At 45.2% G+C, this 21,980-nt stretch overlaps 1 protein-coding gene across 1 annotated transcript in view; it reads right to left on the reverse strand.

The window, feature by feature from the left end:
* MARCHF10 (membrane associated ring-CH-type finger 10) overlaps positions 1-15,788 on the reverse strand; it is a 73,011-nt gene extending 57,223 nt beyond the window's left edge. The window contains exons 1-2 of the mRNA XM_069481592.1: positions 15,699-15,788; positions 6,923-7,042 (exon numbers count right to left, since the gene is read on the reverse strand). Coding sequence (XP_069337693.1) covers positions 6,923-7,042; positions 15,699-15,788 — 210 coding nt within the window. The remainder of the gene's footprint in view (positions 1-6,922; positions 7,043-15,698) is intronic.
* Between the last annotated feature and the right edge of the window lie 6,192 nt (positions 15,789-21,980).

Here is a 21,980-nt window from a genome sequence, read left to right on the forward strand (position 1 = left end):
ATGTGCACATTCCTAAAACATTCTTGCAACTATTAGCCATCAAACATGCTTTGAGCTCCTATTATGTGCTCCTATGATGAACACCACGCCTAGCATTGGACATATAACCATAAACAGTGCCTGCTTTCGACTGGCTCCCAGCCTAAGAGAGGAGGCAGACAGGAAGACGTACCCCATGGTGGACTTGAACCCAGAGGGTGTTCTAAGAATACAAAGAAGGGACAAGAGCAAAATCGCCTGACCCCCAGGAGAAGCCCCAGAAACTTTCCAGAGGAAGTTCGGTCAGAGTAGAGGATGCATGGAGGCTGGTCAGATGAGCTGGGGAGGGAGCTAGGGGTCAGGCCCAAAGACAATGGGCAACCACTGAAGAATTTTTAATAAGAGCATCATGATTCGATTTGCTTCTACAGGGATCGCTCTTACGGCAGCCTGGAAGACTGTCTGGAACAGATGAGGTAAAGACAAAACAATCAGGGAAATGACTCCTGCAATAATCCAGACTGGAAGAAAAAAAAAAAAAAAGACAGGGCCCCACAAAGGGAGGTGACGGTGGACAGATTCAAGAGAGAACAGATAAGACCGCAGCCTTCGGTGTGATTGCTGCGAAGTGTGAGGAGCAGCAGAAAGAAAAGGAGGAGGAGTTTAAGATCATCTGCAGGATTCCGGCTTGGGCAGAATAAGGAATTCAGGAGGAGGACACACGTGGAGGGGAGCTGATGTACTCAGCATCTCGAGTCTGCCGGGCTTGTGGGGCCTGCCTCAGTGAACAGAGCAACAGCTCAAATGGAAAACAAGCTCAAAGGAAAATTCCCACAGATCCGCACTTGTCAAACCGTGGGCTGCACATTCCCTCTCCATGACGTACGCTCCAGCTCGAGAGGCTGCGAGGCCGAGGCCGTGTGCAGAGCAGCGTTGCTGCTCAGGTGCACCTCGAGGGCGTAGAATCTGAGCTGGAGTCAAGAGGGCGGCTGTGACGAATGCCACCACGCCAGGTGTTGAAGATGACTCACAGCCTCCCCGGGTGGGGCCCCGTGTCAGTTAGAACCAGTGTGTGCGTGTGTGACCCGCCTCATCAGCGCACAGGCCTGGGGCCAGAGAGAAGAGAGAGGCCCGACCCACAAGGAATCCGACAACGGACAGGCAGAGAAGTTAGAGAAAATTAAAAGTATGACTCATGGAACACGTATGCTGTGTCCTAAGCTGTGATTGCTTTCATGACACTGTTAAGGGTGTCAGTGGGTTGACATTGACAGATTAATGGGAGAGCAACTCCTCAAGAGCCATTTGAAAGAGGAGAAGCTGCAAGTTTCACAGACAGTACAGCTTGAATAAATAGGTAATGAAAGGAGCCATGCAAATATACTCAGGTCACAGGACAACACGGAATGCAAACCGAGCCAGCCTTCAGGGACAGCTGAGTCATCGGGGAGCTACTGTTTGCTGGGAGCTGCGGTATGTGGAGCATTGTGGTGTGGATTACGCAGGGCCAGTTTCTGGGAAACAAAAGCCCCTCCTGGCTCATGGGGTCTGTTTTGTTTTGGGGACTTGGCCATAATCCGGAGCAGTGCTGTTCCACAGAACTTTCTGCAATGATGGAAATGTTCTAGATCTGCATGGTCCAGTATGGCAGCCACTGACCACGTGGCTCCTGAGCACATGAATTGTGGCTAGTGCCACTAAGGAACTAAATTTTACATTTATTTATTTATTTGGTTAACTTTTTGAGACAGGATCTCACTCTGTCACCCAGGCTGAAGTGCAGTGGCATCATCATAGCTCACTGCAAGCTCCAACTCCTGGGCTCAAACGATCCTCCTGCCTCAGCCTCCTGAGTAGCTGGGACTACAGGTGTGTGTCACCATGCCTAGATAATTTTTAAATTCTTTTTTTGTAGAGACAGGATCTCACTATGTTGCCCAGGCTGGTCTTGGACTCCTGGCCTCAGGGGATCCTCCCACCTCAAAGTTTCCCAAAGTGCTGGGATTACAGGCGTGAGCCACCGCGCCTGGCCTAAATTTTAAATTTAATTTTAATTAATTTAAATGTAAATTTAAATAGTCACACGCAGCTAGTGGCCACTGCATTCACTGGACAGCACAGTTCTAGACCTTTGCTGCCCTCATGTATGGATGGACATTCTGACTTTTTAAGCCACTGCAGATTACTTGAAGAGGCTTTACTTCTTATTTTAATCTCCAGAGTCTGTGTGGATTCTCATGGACAAAACAATTAAAGTGTTTGTATTGGGGAGCGGCCTTCCTCCTGAAGCTCACCTTGCTTGCCGGGAGATTCAGGTGACTTCACTGATGTAAACACCGCACTGAGCCAGGCCTGGGGCACTGCCAGCTGCTTTGTGGTATCAGGCTAACGGCCTACGCCTCCTTCCGATGTAACACTGGGGCCCTGGGCCCTGGAATCTAAATATTTAGTTGCTTGGTTGCTGGCGGCGAAAGGACAATAATCCTATTCCTGTTAGCGGAGCAAATGGTGCTCTTGAAACATGGAGGGCGGGTCCCCACCTTCCTTCCCAGTGAAGTAAATGCAGTGACAATGTGTCCTCAGTCCTTGAGGTTTGTACATCTGGAACAGTGTCCCTTGCAGCAAAGATAAGGACCCTGGACAGATGAGAAGGGCCCATGATCTTCACAGCTCCCCCTCCCCCCACGTGCTGGGCTGATTAATCATTTTCATCATCTTTTATGGGGGGAAACCAGGGCTCCTGTCCCTTCTCTGAGAAGGACTAAGAGCTCAAAATACTCTCTGTGCCCCTGTCAATCACAGGAGCCTCCTCCGGGCCAGCAGTTGTCCCACAGGTACCTGGGGAGGAAGGACACTGCTTTCTCCTTATGTCCAGAGCCTGTTTCGCTTTTTAGTTTACTTAACTATTCAATTTCTAGTTGGTTATGTGGAGCTGTTTATTTCCCTGTTAAATTTTATCCTGACGAAACAGTTAATAGGGTTGTATGTAACTCTGAAAAGGGCCTAAAGTTGCATTGCTACATTAGGTTGGTTTTTAGAAATGTGGCCTGGGACGGTGCTGAGGTATTCTAGAAGGCTCAGAACCTGCTCCTCCACTGATACCTGTTGGAGCATCATTTGCAAGTACAGCTGGACACCAAGGCAGTTTATGATGTAATCCATCGTTAGGATGTCACTTAAGAGTCTCCTTCACTCTCCCAACGCATAATAATAAGTATCTCCTTGATGGGAAACTGAAGGGCTTAGAGGTAAAGTGGGTTGCCTGAATTCACACTGAAATGAGGGGCGGAGCTGGGCCGGGATAAATGCTTTCTCCGATGCCAAGCCACTAAATTAAATGTATGTGGGAGGCACCACTTTAAAAAACATCTTAGCACAGGCTTGATAGGTGTTGCTTTATCTCAGACTGAGATTAGACACAACCTCTGCCACTGGTTGTAGCAAGGAGGTTGTGCCATGATGGAGCAGCCACCACGTTAACTGTGTGTCTGGGGATCTGCCCACCTCTAGGCAGGTGTCTGGAAACGACAGTGTCACGCTGGAGCCATTACTTGATGGCAACTGCCTTGTCTGTTCCAGGCTCATCAGCATTGTGACAATTTGAGTCCAGGTGAAGGAATGAACAAGTGATGAAAGCTGCAATACGAGTGTCAAAGTTTGGTGGTGGCATCCTTTACATAGTGACTGAAGAGTGGAAATATTTCCACGGATTCAGCACTTCACTTTCACACTAGCCACTCAACCAGAGCATGAACCTGCCCTCACAAATCTGAGGTGAAGCATTACTTAAGAGTTTTCAGCCATCGCAATCTCTAGAAGGAAATGACTTGGGGAATTTCCACCTAGGGAGGAGGGCTTTGGCTGGGTTTACACTGTCTCACTGAGCTCTATCTTCCTCTTGCCCCTTTCTGAGTGACTGAGGATCTTTTGCAACTCTGGTGCCTGATGTGACATTCAATACCCTGAGCTCTGGACATCGGATCTGTCTGGCCCGGGCTCTCCTTGGGAGGTGCCCACTTTCTTATTCACAGTCTCCCCTGGGAGACGAGCTCCGGGACCTCCCTGGCATTGTGGACCCTCTGGAAAGAGGTTGAATAAGTTCTGCATCCCCTCAGGATTTGAGAGAAAGCAGGGCAGGCCCAGACTCTGAAGGTTTAAGAACCGGATTTGGATAAAAATTGAGGTAGAGGTCCAAATCTGGGAGAGGAATCTCCAATCCAACCCATGATCCTGGAGTTGAAGATTTCCTGGATCTGGATTGAGTCTAATAAGGGACCTCTGGCTTCATTTGTACCAAGCAGAAGTCGAAGCCGTGAGCCAGGAGGGATGGCATTATGAGCACACAAGTGGATGGCTATTGAGAACGAAGCATTCGGTGACATTTCCTCTCGCCCTGCCCTCCTCTGCTTTTGTGTCCAGAGGCAAATCCTCCAGTGTCCCCCAAAGAATATCTGTAATGCGGAGAGCAAAGCAGAGGTGAATTTCACTGTGAAAAAGTCAGATTTTGCCACTCTTCCTGATAGAGAAGACAGGTCCTTGAAGGCACTTGTACAATCAAGGCCCAAACCCTGGGGATATCATTATCCAGAAAAAATTCACTTTATATAAGCAACGTTTCGTGTCCTCTGACACACAGAGGTACAGTGACATAGTGCAAACATGAAAAATCCTGTCCTTATACTTTATTTTAGAAGAGAAATTGCCAGTTTTATGCATTATACCATATTTTTGTCTTTTTTTGTGTTGCATGTAAGTGAATAATAAAATTAAGAGTTGGAAAATGAGATCCAAGTTGTCTGTGATTACAGAGGTGATTTGACATAATTACATTTATATGTATAACTTTTTTACAAGAGGCCTGTTTTGCAAAGATGATTTCAAGAATGTATAATTTTTATAGGAAGAAGAATAAAACTATAGGAATCAGACACCAGCCTGTCCCCCAAAGCTGTAGAGAGGATCATAAAACTTCAAATCCTGAATACACCAGACGTGCGAGGATTGCCACACAAAATGGACATGACTATTCACGTGAGTCTCTGCATGAAAACAGAAGAACCCGGCTGCCCGTTGGTTTAGTAATTCCAATCTAGGAAGATTGCTACATGCTACTGTTTGACTTAAATTACATTTTTTAATCTGTCCTTGATTTTGTTTCTAAGTGTAAAAATGTGAGAATTTATCTTAATGCTAAAAATGTGTTGTTCTAGCCAAACTAGATTTAATTTTTGGATTAATCTCACTCTCTAAGTTTAATCAGTAGCAGGCATTATATTTAGTCCTTGACTAACAGGAAAAGATCCAGGCAACGTGTTCTTAGTCCTGCCAATATTGTGAGATATTCTCTTTCACCTTCAGACTCTAGGTGAAATCTTCTATCGTGTGATTTTACATGCCTTAATAGGGAGTATATATCTCTCCCAGGGATACATCTACATCTATAAACATCAATCATCGATGTTTTTAAGTTGTCCTTTGAACATTAAATAACTGCAGTATGAACAGCCTAGATTAAAAAAGAAATCTGAACAAGAACTTGATTAATGTCAGGTATCCAGGATCTATCTTAGGGATCCACACCACTTATAGGAAAGAGAGAGTCCTTCCTCTAGAGTATATTCCAGGCATAAAATATTAAATAAGAATTCATAAAAGGCATATTACTCATCTTAAATCAATTCACCGTGCTAACAACCAGTATCGAATATAGCTTGTGGTATTTAGCTCTTACATCGGATAAGTAAAATTCTCAGACAGATAAGATCTTAAACATGAAATATGATCGTATAGCTCAGCAGTTCGGAGCACCTTCTCCGGGGTCAGACTGGTTAGAATGGAATCTCTACTCTACTATGTACTGGCTAAGAAATCTTAGGCAAAGTTTCTTAACTTCTATAAGGCTCAGTTTTCTCAACTGTAAAATGAGGCAAAGAGAGAGAGAAAGAATAGATATATATATTTATAAGAATTAAATAAGCTAAAATATATTAAGTGCTTAGCATGGTGACTACAATGTTTTTTTTTTTTTTTTTTTTGAGACAGAGTCTCACTCTGTTGCCCAGGCTAGAGTGAGTGCCGTGGCGTTAGCCTAGCTCACAGCAACCTCAAACTCCTGAGCTCAAGCGATCCTCCTGTCTCAGCCTCCCGAGTAGCTGGGACTATAGGCATGCACCACCATGCCCGGCTAATTTTTTCTATATATATTTTTAACTGTCCATATAACTTCTTTCTATTTTTAGTAGAGATGGGGTCTCACTCTTGCTCAGGCTGGTCTCGAACTCCTGAGCTCAAACGATCCGCCCACCTCGGCCTCCCAGAGTGCTAGGATTACAGGCGTGAGCCACCGCGCCCGGCCGGTGACTACAATGTTGTAAGCACTCAAACGATGGTGACCACAACTACAGCTATCATTATTACTATCATTTTCCTATAATATTGTATTTCTCTTATTATTAGTTATCATTCTAGACAGAAACATATAAACAATTGCCAGTTATTATATGATGTGTTTATTACTGCATTTTACTCTCTTCCTTCATTTCAAATAAAAACTAGGCCCACCAATGCAACAGGTTAGACCACAAGCCACAACCATGATGCTGTGCTTGAGAAGGCTCCACGCCTCCAACTCTTCAGGAGTTACGGCGTTTCTGATCTGCATGGTGTATTGTAGACCATCTACGTCAGGCCCTTCATCTACAGACAGGAAAGAGTGAGGCCTCACCAGGGTCAAGTGGGAAGAGCACCCAGCAGGGAGCAGCGGGAGCGGTGTCCAGGATGAGAGCTCCCGGGCCAGCCTCTTCCTGCTCTGACCTTTGGGATTCTGCAACGTCTCCTTTTTGAGATGGCTTTTTCCTAAGTAATACACACACACACACACACACACACACACACACACACGCATGCACTGCAGCGGGAGAACGTCTCCCAGAAATCTCCATACCTGTTTGGAAGATGATCCACTTGAAAACCGGGATCTCTCAGAACTTGTCTCTGGCCCCCTAAACTGATCTCGTGTCTTCTCATTTGAGTCTTTTCTGCTTTCCTGTCGTCTCAAACATGCCTGGAGAACAGCAACAGAAAAGCGTTTCTTTGTCTTATATCTATGACTAGCTTTGGGAACTTTGTGCTTAATTCTCATTGTCAGGAGCATGAAATAAATAATATACATCCCCAGATATTCATCAAATACCTGTTACCAAGTACAAAGACCAGGTATCACTTTCTCTTCCCTTTGCCCAAAATGCCAAGTCAGAAATATTAGTCATTGCTTTAACCAATTCAAGCAATAAATATACCGAGAGGCATTTTGTCAAGAATTTACCCAACAGTTGCCTTCTCGAGGAAGGTCATACCTACCACACCTTGTTAACTCTACTTCTGGTCTCATTCTCTTCCTACTCCTCCCTCTTCCCACCCCCGAGTTACAGGATAAAAATGCTCACACGTCAGAGCTTTAGCACATGCCGTTCTCTCCATCCAGAAGCCCCGCCGTTAGATGATCTCTTGGCAAATCCTGCCCATCTAAGAACCAGCTCATGTGCCCGCCTTCTCCTTTGTTTTTCCTGACTTACTATTCTTCTCCAGGCTGAATTAATCGCTGGAGATGCAATGTATATTAATTCAAGCTAACATATTAATACAAAGCTTGAATTGTATGTATTTTTCCCTATTGCAGTTAGCTGTTTGTTTCTGAGCCTGTTTCTCCTGCCAATCAGTGAGAACTCTGAGAGTAAGGGCTTCCTCTTACCTTTTGAATCCCCTAGCATCTAGCATTTAATTTTAGTTGAATTGCATTTTTGCTTTGGAGGAAGATATCAGTCCCTAAATGCAAAATAATAAAAATAAAATAACTGACTAAAACAACTTCCCTATTTTTCTAAACAAAATTAAAATCTAGTACCAAAATATTTCTCCTCCAGTGCGAGGACTGAACAAACCCAAGGATATCATGTATTATGGGGATGTCAACTGATGTTTTAAACACCTCAAAGCAGTAAAACTGTTAGGAGCATCTTTATACTCATAGATCCAGTAATCTAGTTCACCTTTGCCCTGCGGGGGCCAAATTATCCACCATCACAGAAGAGGAATTCGGTGTAAAGACCAACAATATTGTTTCTAAACTAGGCCTGACATCTGCCCCTTGGATTCCTTTGGCATTCTTCCCCCTCTGTTAGAAAAGCATCTCCTTCCGAGATGTGGTAGGACTTACCAGAATTTCAGGCCATGGGGCAAGCCTAACATTACGCTGCAAGGTTAAGAATAGAAATGACCTGATACCAACAAAACATTTACTACTTGGAATTGGAACAGTTAGTCACACTGCGCTTCACAACTGAATTGCAGCCTCCAGGCTGCTCCCAGCAGCCAGATGGTCACCTGCAGCAAGTGGAATCCCAGATCCAGGGGAAAGACGCAGTTTCACTCCGCCTTGCTTGGGAAGGGAGAATATTCCAAGATGATTGTGTTTTTTTTTTTTTCTTCTCCCATAGTTCATCTCATTTTCAAAAACTATGCCATGTAGATGTAAGTCATTGTAATAGATACTGGACAGTGTTTGTCTTAATAATTTAAATAAGAAAACCAAAAGAATACTAGATAGTAACTATAATAAATAAGTTAAACACCAAATAATAAACCAATGTAAGCCCAAAGGGAGTCAGCTGGAGAACTTAATGAAGTTCAACTAAGCATGTGCCTTTCTTTTTCTATTCCTTTTATGATGACTTCAAATTGAAGCTTCTGTTTGGGAGGAGCCCTGGCTGGAGTGTTGTTTCCGAAAGGGGCAGATGTCTGTGTCGTCCTAACCGACCGGTATTAGAGGCGAAGATGGAACATGCCCACGGGCTGAAAGCGGAGGAGGCAGTGTTAGCAAATGTACGCAGGACCAAGGCAGATTTTGTGGGATGAACAGAATTCTTGTGGGCTGAGTGTTTCTTGAAAATTCTCTCCAAGAATGCATACGACTTAAATATTTCTTTACCGAAGGGGAGGAGGAATAGATTGGTTTGCAACGTTGAAAAAAAAAATTCTTTCCCTCTTCTAGTTCCTTGTTCCTCCTCTCACAGAGGAGCAGGAGAACAAACCGGTGGCAAGGTAGGTACTTACTAATTTTTATTTTGATACAGCCGAGCAATCTTCCTGCGTAAATCAAACATTAATCCTCTCAGTTATAGCTTTGCTGAGAAGGAGCACGGGAACAGAGCCAAATCCAGACTTCCAGTCCTAGAAGCAGCAAAAACCTGGCCATGCTCCCCCAGGGGGCTAGTTTTCTTTGTATTTGTAAATTGGAATGATTTCTGTCTTTGTTGATGATACTGTTTCTACACTGGGGGCCCTGAGCTGAGACTGGGCTGGGCAGGGTGAAATAACCACCAGTGGCCACCCTTCCCCTGGACTTTAAAAACATTCCCCTTTCAATTGCAAGTGTCAGGATTTAGAAGGCTATAAATAAGTTTCTGATCACGTGGTCAAACTGGCTGAAGGCAGTCTTGAAATTGAAGGCTTCAGGTAACTTCTCATTTCTTCCTTCCGTGGAGAATCAGGGTTTCCCACCTCCCTTCCCCTTTGGCGTTGCCCCTGCCCCTACCAGCGCGTCCCTCTGACTGCAGCACACGCCGTCGGGCTGCCTTCTGTGCAGGAGCTGCCACTGTGGGGGCAAAACGCAGAATGTGCACAAATGCCTGTGGGGGATGACGTGGGCTTAGTGAGTCACTGTAACTCAATCCTGGTAAACACGACAAACCCCAGCTCTGCCACTTTCTAGCATCGTGACCTTGGGCAGGCTGACTAACTCCATTGATTCTCACTTTCCTTGTATTTAAGAGCCAGATGTCCCCGTCCTGCAAGATTGTTAGGGGCAGGGCACAAGGTACTGTTGGTGATATGTCAACAGAGTGAAAGGCCCATGGCAAGTGTTCAATAAAAGGTACCCATCGCCACCACCAGCACCAGTGGCAGCCTTTTAATTGCTGTTTTCAATCCCATTTTCTGGTTTACTTCTATTTCTAAAGTCAGCCTTTGCCAGAGCATATGACTCTGATCTTGGTCGCAGAAGAAGAGAGAATCTTTCTGTTTAGTCCTGAGGTTCACTCTTGTTTTTCTGCCCTGTAAATAGAGCTGTTTCCCAAGCTGGTCAGTTCCCCAGCCAGCCAACGGAGGAGCTCCTGCTCTTGGTCATTCAGGGTCACACTGTAAGCCATTTTTTCTTCGGCATTACAGCTCTCTGAATCCCCAGTTGTGCTCAAAGTTTCTTTCTTTCCTTCTATTCTTTTTTTTTTTTTTTTTTTTTAGAGACAGTCTGTCTCCCAGGCTGAAGTACAATGGCATGATCATAGCTCACTGCAGCCTCGAACTCCTGGGCTTAATGGATCCTTCCTCCTCAGCCTCCCAAGTAGCAAGGACTATGGGCACTTCATCACACCCAGCTAATTTTTTTAATTTTTATTTTTGTAGAGACGGGGTCTCACTGTATTGCCCAGCCTGGTCTCAAGCTCCTGCTCAAGCGATCCTCCCACCTCGGCCAACCAAAGTGCTGGATTACAGTGTGAGCCACCGCACCCCGCCTTCTGTCTGATCCCTCTAGTCATTATGTGACTTCAGAAGCCATGTGTCACAGGAGCACTTCCCAGCCTTATAGCTCTGGTATAAAAACCATCACAACTACAACCCAACTTTATGTCTCAATCCATAACGCATCTGTTCCTCTAAATCTGGAAGCATTTTGAGAAGTGAGAGTTGCCACTGCCTTCAGTTGGTTCTTTGTTGTTTTTTTGACAGTCTAACATGCATTACCCAGAGTTTGGGGTTTTAATTGTCACTGGTGACATTATTAAAGTTCATTAATGTTAAGAGGTTAAGAAATACAAAGTGTAAAAACAGTTTGACATGATATTATGTTTCCCTCAAGCTAGTTTATTTTTCTGTTTTGGCTGTGAAGAGTAGAGCAATCCACACCTCAAAGGTGGGCCAGGAAGAGGATCCTCTCCTGGATTCTATGGGAAGGGGGTTGAATTATTATTATCTCCATTCCACCTTCGTGAGTGAGCCCCAAACCCTTTCCACCTGGCATAAAGTCACCTATCATGTCCTTGAGCAGATTTATATCATCATGTTTAGTTGTTTGATCTGCACTTGAAAGAATCAAGATGAGTAAGTGACATGAAATGAAACCAATTTGAACACATTTAATAGATTACAGAAAATCATTCTGAAATGCCAACTGTAATCTTCCCCTCCAGCTTTCTAGTGGAAATTTAATGGCTAAATTCTGCCTCCAGTTACATAAACACTTTTGACCCTCCCCCCCCCCCACTCCCCCCCAAAGAAAGCTATGCAGCATGAACACTGTTGAAGAAATAGAGCCAAATTCTGAGACGGCATATAATTATATACTAGTTACCAGATTCTGAAATAGCATGTAATATGCCAAATAGATGTTTATTTCCTCTTGTTTTCTCAAAAGGGTCCCACCCAACCACTGAAAGGAGTAGTATCAAAATAACTCAGGGTGGGTTTGTCCCTCCTTGCTCGCTGCTGGCACACAGGCCTGCACAGGCACTGCTAATTTGGTGCACACCAACCCTTGGCATATTTTAGGCTGTAGCAGCGATGGTTTACACAGGAGGTTTCTAAGGGCTTCAATTTGAACCAGTTCATTAAAGGTGAGTCAAACACAGGAAGGAATATGTGGCAAACATATATGCTTTGGGAGTCATAGCTAGTTATTAGGTCTTATGCTATTTGTACACCCTAAAATAGGGAACCCCCGGTGTGCAAAGTAGGTCATTGTACCTTGAGTGAAAGCTGGGATTTCCACAAGAAGTAACTGGCTAAGCTCACCAGTGATCCAGGGTACCAATATCCACCCAGCACAAAGCCAACCTTAGCAAATTATTTAAATCTACATGGACCCTATTTGGACCAAATACCCATATTTAGACTTTATTGAGGGGTCATGAAAGTCACACCATTGATTCTTAAGCCATTACTTTAAACTCTTTCTGGAACAAGGTAAGTAATAGATTAAATAATATAACTAAAATTCTTTGCTGTTCTCTTTAAAGTAGTTATTGTGGGTTGCTATATACTTATTTCAACAATACTTAGAACACCTTAAAGACAACCATATTTAACTTTTGCAGACCTTGTGATGAATGGTTTTGAAAATGCTCAGTGAGGGTGGATTTGACTTTTAGGAATAGTCACAAGTCAGCTGGATCTGAGTCTGACAGAGCTGGTGGTCATGTTAGGTAACACCCGCTTTCATGAATGACAAGACATTTGGTTCAACACAGGAGAGTGAGACTCAGCCCCTGCCCTTAAGAAGCTGTGATCCTGTTTGAGAGGAAGTCACACAAAAGACAACTGCAATGCAACTTCATCATCTCTGTGCAAGAGGCATAAAAAGGGTGCTCTGGTATTGGGGTGATAGAGTTTTTTTAAAAGACCACTAGGTGAGTGCAGAAATGTCCTTTAGTTCTAAATTAAAACTGTGATCCTCACTATCCTTGTCAAGAGAGGAAGGTAAAGAAGGGGAAAGAAGGAAGGCAGAGAAGTGGTGAAAGTGTAGGTTAGTCTTGCTGAGGTTCCGGGTCTTGGGTCTGCCTTTAAGTGAGGGGAAACAACGGCAGGGTGTCATGTTTTCCAATGGCATTGTCTGATTTACATTTTAGATAGATTTTAAGAAAACAATCTGAAAGATGACTAGAGGCAAGGAGACCAGTTGTAAGGATATTGTAATAGTCTTGGAAAGCAATTAGGGAGGTGGTGACAACAGGATAAAAAGGAGGAAGGGGCAAGTTCCTGAGCTCTTAGGTCAACTTGGCGGCACTCGGGAACTGGTGGGATGTGGATGAGGAGGAAGAAGGGGTCAGGGAGGCTTAGATCGTCCGAGCGGTGGCAGGGGATGGACATGTGGCGTGTAGGACTTGAGATGCCTGTACGACATCCAGGTGGAAATATCCAACCTGCAGGTGCACACGTGATTCTGGCACTTTGTGGAGACCAAGTATCATCAGCATAGAGGGGTGGCCAAAACCAGGGGAGGGGATGAGTCACAGCAACCTTGTGAATTAGAAGAAAATTGTGCCAAGGATGGAACCCTGGGGAAATTAACATTTGAGGGGCAGGGAGAAGAAGAGGACATGGAAAAAAATGGAGAAGAATGTGAGAAAAATAGGAGGAAGATCAGGAGAGTGTGATGTCAGACAACCAAAGGAGTAATGTTTCAAGAAGAAAGGAACAATAATGTCAAAGGTAGATGAAGCTTCAGAAAACAAGGCCTGAAGAGGTGATCCTAGAATGTGGCTACTGACCTTAGTGAGAACATCTTCAAGGGAGGAAAGGAGAGGTAATGGCCCGGCTACGGCGCCCTGGGAGACTTCAGTGTGTTTGTAGACAGAGCTAGTAAGAAGAAGGGAAAGGTCAAAGCTACAGACAAGAAGCCCATGGATGGGAGGGGCAGGAGGCCAGAGGGTCACAGGTCAAGACCTCAGGCTGGGCACCCACTGGAAGAAGGTCACTCCACCCTCTGAGGCTTTGCAGGTAGGTGGTGTGTAGCTTGGAATGAAGGGGAGGAGACGGAGTGGGTTCCCACCTGCTGGCCTTGGGTTCTTCGTTTTGTTTCGTGTGTGTGTGTGTGTGTGTGTGTGAGAGAGAGAGAGAGAGAGAGAGACAGGGAAGGGAGTTCTTTGTTGAAAGCATGGGGGCTGGAGGTTTGAAGAGAGTGGAAAGGCTTAAAATAGTGCCGATAACAGAGGGAGCTGATGGACAAGTAAGTGTGTGACGTGAGTCATCCTTCATTCTTTCCTTTCCCAGCCCGCCTCGCCATCCATCAGCAAGGGGTCTGTTCTGCTGCTATTCCCTGGGCCCAGCTGCTTCTCGCCACCTCTATTCCTAACACCCTGGTCCAAGCCACCATCATCTCTCTCCTAAAATTCTATCATAGCTTCTGAACGAGTTTCCCTGCTTTCTCTCTTGTCCCTTGCAGTCTTTTCTCCAGACGGCAGCCAGAGTGATCCTTCATAAAACACAAATCAGATCATACTACTCCCCAGCTTAAATCATCCAGTAATTCTCATTGTGATGAGAATAAAGTCTAAATGACAAGTTTTGTCCCGTGAGACCCAACATGATCTGGCCCCAGCCAGGCCCTATCGAGTTCTTTCGCCTTGTGGTGTTTCATGCATCCCCTGGGTTAATGCATTTCAGCCACTCTGGCTGCCTTTTGTTTCCTCCAGTGCTCCAGGCTAGCTCCTGCCTCAGGGCCTTTGCACTGGCTTTCCTTCTGCTTGTGATGCTCTGGCCGGCTCTTTCCCGAAATTCGCCTCCACAGCTAAATGTCATTTCCTCAAGGAGGACTTCCCTGGTTGTTTGAAGGAGCATCACCTCCACCCCATTACCTGTTTGATTTTCCCTAGTCTATTTATCTGTAACTGGAACTATTTTACACATTTATTTACTTGAATGTGTTACTTCTTCTCAGTCCTAGAAGAACAACTCCAGGAGAGCAAGGACCTTGTTCAGCACATAGTAGGCACTTCATAGATATTGGTTGAATAAATGAATGAGAAGACAGTGTCGAAAGCCCAATTGAGATTAGAAAATAAAACTGCGATGGCTCAAAGCCACACAGTTGTGTGATTTTCTCCACCGAGGACCATAAAATAATAAGATTGATTTTTCCTATGTGTCTGTTCTGGAGACGATTTCAAACAAGTATTTCCAAGCGTGAGCCAGGTGGCAGAGGCATCTTTGTGAAAAGTACATGGAATCCCAGGGTGACCAGTTCGGATGCTTAAGTTCTTATTTATTTTACAGAAATTTCCTCGATTTTATAGTCGTCTTCTATGTGGCTTGGCAAATCGTGGGAGGAAATTGCTGACGCCATTTCCAGCCGCAAAGCTAAGCCGTATTGTGCAGGTGAAATCAGGTTACTGAGATAGGCCTGGTTTCCTTGGTGACCCGAGAGGTTCGGTTATATTTGAAATTGCTAAGAAGGAGAAAAACCTGATAACAGCAGTTCTGTGTTTTCCTTGGGGAAGGAGCGCTTTTCAATTCTCAGCCGAGGCTGAGAACATGCCTCCCAGACTGGTGAGGCTGAGCTTTAGCTGGTGGGATGAGTGACACTTTCTAACTGCTCCCAGAGTCCCACAACCCAGTCTGACAAGTTCTTCGTCCTATGCCAGTGCCCGGTAATTGCATCACGACTCCTCAGGCTCCCTGTCTGTTTTGTTTGTGCCTGTAAACACCGTAACTAGGATGACGAATAGTTAGCCTACTGCAGAAAGTGCTAACCACCTTTCTTCTGGTGGGAATGACAACAGAAGGGCATGTTATTCGATAAATGGTAGGGCCACCCAGTTAACTCCTTAATGCCTTTTTTCTTCTCAGTGAGTTTGTCAAATGTAAGCCCTAATGCCACTTGTTGACAAGTGCTCTGTACCAAACACTGTGTTAAATACCTTTAAAATGTTTCTCTCATTTCGTTTTCATGACCATATTATGAAGTATGTACTGTTGTTATACCCATTTTACAGATAAGAAAACTGAGACTCAGAGAGGTGAAGTGGCTTTTGATAGTCATATAGCCAGTAAGTGGTTGAGTTTGGGATCTTCGAAAACTATTACGCTTATCATCTACTGATACTGTATTTTGAACTCTCTCTAAATGCTGGAAGAGAAGGTGGAAGATTATTCTTGCTTTCTGCAGTTACCTGGTATTCAGAGTCCACCTTATGCTGCATGTCTCGCAGATATTGAACATCACTGATGAACTTCTGTCTGTCCCTTGCTTCATGCAACATGATTCTTAATCCCCGACCTGCATATAAAAGATAAATAAATGTGCTGTGATAGACTCCTTTGTTGGTCTGCCATATTTGGATTTATTTTAATATAATTGCTTTTATTCTCTTATTAATCTAATCTCCATTGTCTGAAAGGCACAGATGCGCCTTTCAGATGGCAGAGACTTCTTGTGTTGGTGTCGATACCCTTATAGTCCTCCTGTTCCAGGCATAAATAATGCAGCCACCTCCACTGGGGCTCCAGTGATACTGTTCTGGCTATTCACAGGGAGCTAGATTGACAGACAGCTGATTCAGAAGCAGTTCTATAGCACGACAACAAAGAAAAGCTGAGAACCTAGCTAAATTAGCAATGACCAAAGTCATAAGCTCCTGGTTGTTTAAATTCATTTATGCAACAATGACTGCACCCTTATTCCAACCCAGGCACTGTGCTAGGCGCCGGGATGTATTACAGCAACCAGCAAGGCAGACATGGCTCCTGCCCTCGTGTTTCTTGCAGTCTAGAGTGGAAGACTGGCATGGAACAGGTGAACCCTACTTCCAACAGGTGCTATGGGGCAGAAGTGTCGAACTCTTTCGAGTTATTAGGGGAGGACATAACCCAGTCTGGAGAGGTCAGGTGAGGTTTTCCTTAGGAAATGACACGAGGTTTGAAAACGAGTGAGCTAGGCAGAAAGGACAGCATCAGGGCATGAGGGGGCAGGTGCAGATGAGGAATGGGGCTGGGGAGCAGTGCGGCTGGAGCAGAGATGAGGAGGGAACAGCACTGGAAGGGTTGGAAGGGAGGCCAGCTCCTGCAGTCGCCTTGAAGGTCATGGTTCCAAGAGTCACTGAAGCTTCCAATCTGGGGAGTAAATGATTAGATGTGTGTTTTTAAAAAGCCCTTCCAGATGTAGGATGGAGAATGGATGGTGGGGGTGGAGTATTAAATGGAAGTGGGAAGACCGTTAGGAATATATTATAGTCATCCAGGTGCGATGAGATGGTGACCAGACTTGGGAAGCAACAGTGGAGGGAAAGAGAAAGGGGGAAGGGGGAGGAGGGGAACGGGGAGGGAGAGGGGATCATAGCTACTGTTGACGGAGCCTCTGGAAGTGCTAGGCACTGTTCTACGCATTTACACATCTTAACTCATTCAATCTTCGTGACAATGCTATGGGGCAGGCACTGGATCTCTATTTTGCAGGTGAGAAACTGAGGCACAAAGGTATTAAGTAACTTGCCTAAAGTTACAGAGCAAGTAAGTGGAAGAGTTGAGGTCTGAACCCAGAGGGTCTCACACTGGTGCCCACACTCTTAACCATGACGGATTCAAGGAAGAAAATCATTAGGACGTGGTGATCACCCGGATGGGGTGAGAGAGCAAGTCTGGAGGAAGCTGCCCAGGTTTCTGGCTTGAACAACTAGCTGGTTGGTGCCAACATTCCCTTCAGAAGACACAGGAGGAAGAGCAGGTTTGAGGAAAGAGCATGGAGCTTGAAGTGTCTGGAGTATAGCAAATGGAGACGGCAAGGAAGCATCAACGCAGGGCTCTGGAGCAGATTAGAGAGGTAGCAATTTGAGCACTGGTGGGATTCTGGTGACAACTGAAGTTGAAAGAAGAATGGGTATTGAAAAGAGAAAGAGGACACGGGACAAAACCGCGAGGAACATTAAAATTCAAGGAACAGGTAACTGAAGAGAAACCCTGCAAAGAAGCCAGAGAGGCAGGAGGAAAGCCAGGTGGGCGCCACTTCAGAGATGCCGAGAAGAGAGCGTTGCAAGAAGGAGGTTATTAATTACCGTGGTGAGAGCATTCAGGAGGGTGACAGAGCTGAAGATGGATTGCAGTAGGTTGCGTAAATGGGAGGCAAAGGACTAGAGGTGACACTTTCAAGAAGTTTGGCTCTAACTGCTGTGGCCTAAATTTATGACCAAAATATTTAAGCTCACAAAGTTATAAAATGGCACTGTTAATAATGAGACTGACTGCTAGGCCTCATCCAGAGGGCCATCAAAGTCCCCACACGATTCCTGTTTATTGCCTAGTGAAGCTCTTTCATTTACTTCTACACATACATTCTGATAACTGCTGTGTGACAAAGGCTGCTCTAGGCTCTAGGGAAACAGGTTAGGACAGGTGATGTCCCTATCCTCAGGTGTATATATTGTGTGGCTTTCCCTCCCTCCTCCAGTTTATTCAGTTGTGTAGATATTGGCAGAGTCAGGGTGTCCCTGACTCATGGTGACCTAGTGTCTGGTCTGGTAGTTATGAAATCTCACAAGGTTTATCGTGTAGCCCTGAGCATTGGGAAAACTTGCGCTAGTGTCTCAGGGGTTATTTTCTCTCAAGTATAGAAAGTTGGTCTTTGAGAGTCGGAAGCTGAAACTACAACCCAATATGTAGTTCCACAGTCTACACATAAGCCTTAAATTTTGTCTCTGAGCATATTAATAGTCATTTATGGGACTATATTTTAAAGGATCACTTTTAGCCTTTCATAGGAATTTGTACCTGCCTAGAATAAAGTTACATTCCCCCCTTTTCAGAAAATGATGGTGGTAAAACAGGCAGGAAGATGAGTCCCTGCTGCTACTGTTGGAAAGAGAAGCCTGTGTGAATATTAATCAGGCAGAGAACATAAGGATTTATAATGAAAATATGTTAATGGTCACGAATGGGGCACATCCCAGAGTCCATTTGGATGATGCATTTGGGTTGCAAAGTTAACATAGAAAAACCAGCTAATCTATCATGGCTTTAGTGCAATGTTACTTTAAGTAGGCTTCTAAGTCAAGAGGCATGAAATAACTTTGTCTAAATAGGTAGGAAGTAACACTATTTGAATTACTTGCTAGGTTACCTCTGACTTCACAATCGTCTACCAAATAAAGGACTTTAAAATTGCCTGCAAAAGTTTCTTTTCCCTCCCATAAACTCTTCATGATATTGTATTTTACAATGTTTAGAAGCATCATGGTGCCACATGTAATGTCTTATTTAAATACATCAAGACTTTGTGAGATTAAACAAATCCAATGAGCACCAAGGAAACAGGGTATAAGACGTAGACCAAGAAAGTGGTAGGTTACCTCAGTTTAGGCAGACATTGTCTGTATTCACTCGAGTTTGAAAAAGTGACCAGGGGCCGGGCGCGGTGGCTCACGCCTGTAATCCTAGCACTCTGGGAGGCCGAGGCGGGTGGATTGCTCAAGGTCAGGAGTTCGAGACCAGCCTGAGCGAGACCCCGTCTCTACTAAAAATAGAAAGACATTATATGGACAACTAAAAATCTATATAGAAAAAATTAGCCGGGCATAGTGGCGCATGCCTGTAGTCCCAGCTACTCGGGAGGCTGAGGCAGTAGGATCGCTTAAGCCGAGGAGTCTGAGGTTGCTGTGAGCTAAGCTGGCGCCACGGCACTCACTCTAGCCTGGGCAACAAAGTGAGACTCTGTCTCAACAAAAAAAAAAAAAAAAAAAAAAAAAAAAAGAAAAAGTGACCAGGGTAAACAAGAAACAGAAATAACTGTAGGGAAATAAATCCACATGAGATAATGCTTAATTCATGGATCTCGGCTTTGTGGGCCTACTCCACCTGATGGCCATTTGAAGCCAAGAACTTTTCCTCAGCAAATACAGACAGGTGGGGCGGGGGCTGTGATAATACAATGTGAGCAAGGAGCAGGTTTCTAAAATAGCACTCTGTATTCTACTGCTCACCTTTGAACTGCTTCTCAATTTAAAAATCCAGAGTCATGCACACTTCTAAGTCTCTGGCGATAAGGTATTGTGCCACATTTGTGCTTTAGAAATCAACATGAGAAGCCACATTAAGTAGGGAGAGGGGAAGGAGAAGGGAGTAGAAGCCACGTGGGGAAGGAAGAGCAGGGTCATGCTTCCTGGAGGCAAGAGCAGATTCTTCTGGGCCTCAAAATTCTACGTATCTGTGAAATTTCAATGAGGAATGTTCTAAGAACTTTGTGACATACACACATTTCTCTAGTGTCAATTTCCAATGAATTCAAACCAAACCAACTTTTCTTGACTAACGGCAACAGTGTCTGATTGCAGACTATATTTTTCAGTTCTCTAAAAACTCACATATATGTCTTATATACATATATATGCTGTCCTTTTGTTCTATAGCCACCCTTGTCAAAAGAACTGATCTGAGGGGAGCTCTTTTTAATAACAAGCAAGCCATTTTACTATTTTCTTACTATGTTCTTATATTAGAAATACATCATGAAAGTGAATGTTTTATTGGTTCAACAATAAAGGAAAATGTAAATTTAACCCTTTCTTTAGGCTGAGGATTCTTTTGACATGAAGTCTAAATGGCTGCGTTAATACCTGACAATCAGATTTACAAATCCCCCTTTTCCACAATCGGGTGCTTCGAAGGATTTCAGGAGACCTTATTCAACCTTTTCCTCAATTAATTAATTTGTAATGATGAAGATTAAAGGATTTGTTTAAATCTTAGCTTTAAAAAAATCTTAGAGTTTTAAAATCTTAGCTTATAAAAATGTCTTTAAGTATAAGCAAGAAATGATTTGGGCCAATTTCCTTAACACTCCCTGAATACTGTGACTGCAGAGAAACAGAAGGAATCGGTTGGGGAAGATGGGACCATCTTTCAACTCTTCCAGCAAAATTGGCTTAGGAAACTGAGGCAGGAGGCAGTGGGGAATGGGCTTGATTTTGGCGGCAACTCTTCATTTTATTGTGAAATTACCGGAGATAAGTGGTCACAGATTGACCATCTAGCTCCATGTGTAATTGGGAAACTCTGGAGATGAAATGTCACAGGTGTGACAAGCAATTCGGTGCTATCGTTAATAACAATATCAACAATTTCACACTCAGAAGCCCAAGGGGCCATGGTCTGGGTACACCTTTCCGGGACTTGCAGACCAGTGGAGGCTTCGGGGAAGTTAGGTGCAGGCGGGTGCCCATGTGCAAGTGATCACCTTCTCCCAGACCTGTCCCTTTGAGCTAGAAAAAAATTGGGACTCGGGTCAGCCGGAGGGAGAAAGCGGCCAGGCCACTAGGCTTCACTCCCATTTCCTTCCAGAATCTTCCAAGTCGGAAGGAAAGCGTGTACCCCTTCCCCCACCCCCTCGGAAGACCGGGGCCGAGGCCCAGGCGAGGCGGCCGGTTACCTGGCGGGTCTGCCTTTCCTCCCCTGCCAGGGGCTAAACGGGCCGAGGGACAGGGCTGGCGGGCCGGTCCAGGACGCAGGAGCCGCCCATCAATATAGCACGGGGGCCGTCCCTGAGCTCCTCTTCCTCCTCCCCGCACTTCTTCCCTCCCTCTACCGGCCTCTTTTCCTCCTCCTTCCCGGAGGCAGCTTTCCGCGGCGACGGCCGGCCTTTCTAGGGGCGGAGGCGGTGGGGGCGGCGCCTGCCTGGCGTCCTCTCGTTTCCTTGGCAACAGGGCTCCGCCCCCCTGGCGCGCGGCGTGTGGGCGGGGCGTGGCTGCGGCCCGGGCGGTGCGCAGTCCGGACGTGGGCGCCCGCCGGTTGCCGTGGGAACGAGGCAGGATGCAGTCGGGAAGGCAGTGCGTGATGGCTGCGGGCAGAGGAGAGATGCTCAGGGGGGAGGCGGGTGGGCTTTGTCTTGATGTCGAAGCCCAGACCCAGATACCGAGGCCTTCACTCCTTCCCTGAATGGGCGCTGTGCTTTATAAAGAATGAGATTAGGAAACGAGAGAGGAAATATTTTTAATTGAATAAAATGATATTAAAAGCAGCACACGGAAAGAAGGAAGGATACTGTAGTCCTGGAGTTCGAGCTCTGCAGGAGATATCCGAAATGCTCGGATCCAACAAGTGAAAGAAAAAAAAAGTGATTAAGGGAGGCACCTGTAAGTGGCAGAACGGAGACCAGAACCCAGAACCCAGGCTTCTTAGTTTTCAGTCCTCTTCACTGCCTTTCCAAGGAAAGAGGTGCTTAGAGGCTTAGACCAGCGCCCACGGCTTTGGAAGGAAGGTACCAGAACCTCTGCTAGCCTCACCTTCTCTCTGCCAGGTTTCTTTCTTTCTGTGGTTCTCATAGGCATAATTAGGCACTCAGCTTGCCAACTGATGTCAAGTTAGGGCTTCTTTGATTGGCTGGAGAATATGGTAAAAGGAGAACAGAAAGTCTTGGACCTTTCATACTGATGAAAGAATCCTTGGGTGTCTGTGGTTCGGGTGTCTTC

The sequence above is a fragment of the Eulemur rufifrons genome, chromosome 9 (assembly GCF_041146395.1).
Source record: "Eulemur rufifrons isolate Redbay chromosome 9, OSU_ERuf_1, whole genome shotgun sequence".
Taxonomy (NCBI): domain Eukaryota; kingdom Metazoa; phylum Chordata; class Mammalia; order Primates; family Lemuridae; genus Eulemur; species Eulemur rufifrons.